This window comes from Oncorhynchus tshawytscha, linkage group LG09 (genome assembly GCF_018296145.1).
Source record: "Oncorhynchus tshawytscha isolate Ot180627B linkage group LG09, Otsh_v2.0, whole genome shotgun sequence".
In the NCBI taxonomy this organism is placed as follows: Eukaryota; Metazoa; Chordata; class Actinopteri; order Salmoniformes; family Salmonidae; genus Oncorhynchus; species Oncorhynchus tshawytscha.
This window is the reverse complement of record NC_056437.1, coordinates 3,870,189-3,876,188: the sequence shown is the minus strand read 5'-3', so window position 1 is coordinate 3,876,188 and position 6,000 is coordinate 3,870,189. Positions and strand designations below refer to the sequence as shown.

Genomic DNA, 6,000 nt, shown 5'->3' with positions numbered 1-6,000 from the left:
TGTGGATGGGGGGTGTTCCCTCTGCTGTTTCTGAAGTCCACAATCATCTCCTTAGTTTTGTTGATGTTGAGTGTGAGGTTATTTTCCTGACACCACACTCCGAGGGCCCTCACCTCCTCCCTGTAGGCCGTCTCGTCGTTGTTGGTAATCAAGCCTACCACTGTTGTGTCGTCCGCAAACTTGATGATTGAGTTGGAGGCGTGCATGGCCACGCAGTCGTGGGTGAACAGGGAGTACAGGAGAGGGCTCAGAACGCACCCTTGTGGGTGGATCAGTTGAGGATCAGCGGGGTGGAGATGTTGTTGCCTACCCTCACCACCTGGGGGCGGCCCGTCAGGAAGTCCAGTACCCAGTTGCACAGGGCGGGGTCAAGACCCAGGGTCTCGAGCTTGATAACGAGCTTGGAGGGTACTATGGTGTTGAATGCCGAGCTGTAGTCGATGAACAGCATTCTCACATAGGTATTCCTCTTGTCCAGATGGGTTAGGGCAGTGTGCAGTGTGGTTGAGATTGCATCGTCTGTGGACCTATTTGGGCGGTAAGCAAATTGGAGAGGGTCTAGGGTGTCAGGTAGGGTGGAGGTGATATGGTCCTTGACTAATCTCTCAAAGCACTTCATGATGACGGAAGTGAGTGCTACGGGGCGGTAGTCGTTTAGCTCAGTTACCTTAGCTTTCTTGGGAACAGAAACAATGGTGGCCCTCTTGAAGCATGTGGGAACAGCAGACTGGTATAGGGATTGATTGAATATGTCCGTGAACACACCGGCCAGCTGGTCTGCGCATGCTCTGAGGGCGTGGCTGGGGATGGCGGCCTGCAGCCTGCGAGGGTTAACACGTTTAAATGTTTTACTCACCTCGGCTGCAGTGAAGGAGAGTCTGCATGTTTTCGTTGCAGGCCGTGTCAGTGGCACTGTATTGTCCTCAAAGCGGGCAAAAAAGTGATTTAGTCTGCCTGGGAGCAAGACATCCTGGTACGTGACTAGGCTGGTTTTCTTTTTGTAATCCGTGATTGACTGTAGACCCTGCCACATACCTCTTGCGTCTGAGCCGTTGAATTGAGATTCTACTTTGTCTCTATACTGACGCTTAGCTTGTTTGATAGCCTTGCGGAGGGAATAGCTGCACTGTAAAATAAAGGTGAAATAATGTATTTATTTTTAAGTCAGGGGGAAAAGCCATATTACAACCGATGTGTTGCGTTGTTTGTTCTATAACCTGTTAGTTCATATGCCTTGCCAACGTGATATGAAGGCTGAGACAATAAGAAGACACAGTGGTAGAATAAATCCAACCACACCTTTGTTTCATTACAAAACCAGAGAACAACATCTGTTTGATGAAGTCCACAAAGCAAGTATTGCATATAACAAACAGCTACATGACCTGTGCAGGGGTCAAGAAAGTTAATGTTTCTGACATTTTTCAGACTTCAAAACAACTTGATTTAGAACCATAGAGAATTTTACGCAAGTCACCAAAAACGTTTCCTCCACTCCTCGGGCACCATTTCAACTTCAACATTGTAATGAATACTCAGGGAGAGAAAGGTAGAGAAAGGTGTAGATTCACGCGCAGAGCGCGGCAGGTGTTTATTTCACCTTCACAGGGTGCGTGCAAGTTGAAAAAAGGTCGCAGTTGCAAATGAGAACTTGTTCTCAACTAGCCTACCTGGTTAAATAAAGGTGAAATAAATTAGTGCAGGAGATCTACAGGGAGTTTTGAGAGAAGGGGTTCCACCTTTCCAGTCCAACGGCCTGGTGTAGTATCATCTAGAGGGCCAAAGTAGTGGGATGGGTGTAGGGTTAGATCGTGGTGCAATTTAAATGCCTCCTTTTTTTTGTTAGAAATGTGCAATCTGCACTCCGACCTGCGAAAGGCAGCAATACGCAACACGGGGTCTAGTCAGCCGGAAATGAACACGAAGATAAAGGAGGGATCCGCCATTTCAGTAGCTACGATGAGACCCACTTCTCGTAAACATTGAAGGGGAGGGGGGGGCATCATTTTAACACATTTTTTGCTAAATAAGTATTTAGTTAGCTATCGGGTCACTCGTGAGCGAAGGTAAAAACGAGTCCTCTAAAGGTTAGCGGAAAGCAGGGACAGGGGAGGAAGATGGCGGTCGACAAACGAGATGAGAAAGGTACGTAACGTTAATCGCAGTAGTTTATGGGTTTATGATTTTCTATGGGCTTATTTTTTTGGACCTACACTTTGTGCCCTAGTCTTCCCGACTCTAGGATGACTCCCATTGTTAGGGCGGAGACATGAGCATCATTATATACATCTCTCTGGCTGTGTTTCTAACCATCCTTTGTGCCAGGTGTGATATCCCTCCTAAATAGCTCGGGATAATATTCCTAGAAACTCAGTGAGGCCAGCAGGCTAGTCTTTAAAACAAAACATATATATGTGTGTGTAACTGTTATAGAAGTTGTATTGTCCATTTTTGTTTTGTATTTAACGCCACTTTAAACGTGTACATGACACTGCAACAACATTTCCCCGTGGGGTCAATGAAGTCAGTAATTAATGACGTTTTGTCAACGACGCGAGTTTCTCCCAACTGGCTTTTTGGAGTGGCCAGTCAGTGAGTTCATTTTAAATATGCTAATATTAATTTACACAAAGCCAGGTGAACGTTACCACGTTTCGATAGCTAGTTAACGAGTTATAATACTCATTTGGTTACTAGATACTAGTCTTACTGTTATAGCTAATTAGCAAAGAAAACAGCACCACAGTTTCTAAAAACCAGATGTGCGAGACTACCGGGAACGCTGGCCAAGCAGACCAGGGCAAACAATGTGCAATTCTGGGCCCCCTCCCCTATCCCATTGGTTCCTTCAGTAACACTGTCCCATTGGTTCCTTCTAACACCCCCTATCCCATTGGTTCCTTCAGTAACATTGGTTCCTTCAGTAACACCCCCTCGACTGTCCCATTGGTTCCTTCATTAACACCCCCTCGACTGTCCCATTGGTTCCTTCATTAACACCCCCTCGACTGTCCCATTGGTTCCTTCAGTAACACCCCCTCGACTGTCCCATTGGTTCCTTCAGTAACATTGGTTCCCCCCTCGACTGTCCCATTGGTTCCTTCAGTAACATTGGTTCCTTCATTAACCCCCTCGACTGTCCCATTGGTTCCTTCATTGGTTCCTTCATTAACACCCCCTCGACTGTCCCATTGGTTCCTTCAGTAACACCCCCTCGACTGTCCCATTGGTTCCTTCAGTAACATTGGTTCCTTCATTAACACCCCCTCGACTGTCCCATTGGTTCCTTCAGTAACACCCCCTCGACTGTCCCATTGGTTCCTTCAGTACTGTCCCATTGGTTCCTTCACACCCCCTCGACTGTCCCATTGGTTCCTTCAGTAACATTGGTTCCTTCAGTAACCCCTCGACTGTCCCATTGGTTCCTTCAGTAACACCCCCTCGACTGTCCCATTGGTTCCTTCAGTAACACCCCCTCGACTGTCCCCCCTCGACTGTCCCATTGGTTCGAATGCGAAAATGTATGCACTCACTACTGTAAGTTGCGCTTGATGAGAGCCTTCAGTAAAATTACTAAAATGTGTGAACTTCCTCCCCTCGAGCACCCCATTGGACCCCCCCCCCATCACCACTGTCAACAGAACTATGGGAAAACGTTGCCTGACGGGCGGGGACGAAGGACACTGTCTGCCGGTCACCCCTGCCTCCCACTAGCACAACACTGTGTGTCAGTTGCTAGTTAAGGACACCCTATGTTAGCTAGCATGCTTGTTAGCTAACAGTGTCGACACAGATTTGGTCTTGCCTGCTCTGTGTACCGGACTAGCTGGCTAAGCTAGCACAGTGTCCTAAGCTCTCACCTGCCCTTGCTGTCATTAACATAACTGCGGGAAAGCAGTACCAGACAGGTGGGGACGAAGGACACTGTCTACCGGTGCACAGCCAGCTAGCTACTGTTGTCACCCCCGCTCCTACTGTTGCCCACATGCAGGAACGCCCTAGAAATGCAGGCCGCAATTTCACCCTTCTAGACCAGGTCGGGGTTTAATGTTTAGAAATCACAGCATGAGGCTGCATTTATTGTAGCTGGAGGTTTTAACAAAGCAAATTTGAGGAAAACGTTACCAATTGGCCCAGGGTCGTCCGGGTTTGGCCGGTGTAGGCCTTCATTGTAAATAAGAACAACTTCTTACCTGACACGTCTAGTTAAATAAAGGTTACATTTTAAATGAAAAATTAATACAAATAATTTGAAACCATGGATAGATGGGGTGGCAGGGTAGACTAGAACGCGGTATTGTAAAAACATCGTTCGGGGCCGGTGTTTGCAGACTTTTTTTTTTGTACAGCTTTAACAGTGCTACTGTATCTTTTTTGACATTGCAAAGATCCAAACGGAGTTCCATAGTATGTATGTCGTGAAGCTAATAGCAGTGACGCTATCACTGTGTAACTCCGGTAGGGCAACATCTGAAAAATAGCGCACTTGGTAGTGTGTACCGGTCCGCGACCAGTCGGCGAAAGCCAACATCACCCACGACAGAGAACGGTTGATTGTCAAGGGCAATGAATTCCATTATCTTGGCGTTAATGGATTTTGCCTTTTGAGTTATCTTGCTGAAATGTTCTTACTCTTTCAAATGACTGCCGGACTGGTTGATCCACACAGCAGACATTGTGGGCTAGGTTAGGAATGCTGTGTTTGCACGTGTAGCGCTACATTTTACGTGGCGTCATTACATCATGTACCTTCGTTATATAGGTCTGCACGTCAGCTTTGGCATCGGTTTTGTACATCGGGCGTTAAACTAGACATTGGTGATGTTGGTATTTTTAGCTAATATCGGCCGATACCATATGTTCACCGATATATCGTACATCCCAATTTGGTTATATATATTTTTGGTTTTTACCCTCTGGCCATAGCTAGCTATTCAGTTATTAGTTAGCTAGCTATTAGCTAACTAACTTAGCTACAGAGATGGTTAACAGAACCAATCGCATCTTATTAGCTAGTTAACGTTAGCTAAACAAGATCAAGCAGAACTGTGCAACTCGATTGTTCTGAGTTGTGCACCCCCTAGCTCTAGTTGAGACCAGAGGCTTGGATGACTTGTCTCCTGTGGCGCTAACTAGTATGATGATGATGATGATAATAATATCTAAAAACCATTGATTAGCCCTGTACGCAGGCAAGAAGGCCAGCCCAAACATCAGCTCACTAGGCCATAGGTGCTTAACTCTGTTGTGCACACACTAATACTACTAATTATAAACCACTAATGCTACGTCCCAAATAGCATCCTGTTCCCGTAATCTGTGCTGCCCAATCCAGGTCCTTCTGTTTTTTTCTTTCTTTCTACTAGTAGTTAGTTGCACTCACTTGGTGCCCCAGGTCTGATTAGTCCCTGGTTTTAGAAAGCGAGGATGAAAACCAGAAGTGTTTCGGCCCTACAGGACCTGGATTGGGCAGCCCTGCTCTACATAGGGCACTAGTTCTGACCAGAGCTCTATGGGCCTTGATCAAATGTAGTAGATTCTCTATTGAACACAGTGTGGGTTGAATCTGTCGTCCCAGACGGAGAGCTCAATGTGCTGGATGACATCCTCACCGAGGCCCCTGACCAGGATGACGAGCTCTATAACCCTGAGAGTGAACAGCACGTCAACCAGAAAAAAGGTACCTTTTTTTTTTTTAACCACACAGTTCTGAGAATTGGCAGATTTAAAAGCCTATATTGGTTAGCCTGTTTGTGCCGTCAATGCCAGATCCACTCATAGTAATCATTCCGGTTTGTAATGGCGCTGACAAGAGCACAAACGGATGGTTGAAGAAGGGTGCACACATAAAATAAAATAAAAATTAAATCCTGATGCTTCTTACTACTTTTAGCTTTTATTGAATTCAGTTATCGAATCAATCCCAAATAGACCCAAGAGCACTAAACAGACCAGGTTAGATATTGACCTTTTTTAATATTTGAAGATGAATGACTTTTC

The 6,000-nt window shown here is 46.0% G+C and overlaps 1 protein-coding gene across 2 annotated transcripts in view; it reads left to right on the top strand.

Annotated features, from left to right (window-relative positions):
* Positions 1–1,897: 1,897 nt before the first annotated feature.
* LOC112257310 (YTH domain-containing protein 1-like) overlaps positions 1,898–6,000 on the top strand; it is a 37,808-nt gene continuing 33,705 nt past the window's right edge. The window contains exons 1-2 of one of the 2 annotated variants that reach the window (XM_042326388.1): positions 1,898–2,145; positions 5,579–5,680. In XM_042326388.1, the coding sequence (XP_042182322.1) occupies positions 2,118–2,145; positions 5,579–5,680 (130 nt within the window). In that variant the 5' untranslated portion in view covers positions 1,898–2,117. The remainder of the gene's footprint in view (positions 2,146–5,578; positions 5,681–6,000) is intronic. The other variant, XM_042326390.1, reaches the window with a different exon arrangement.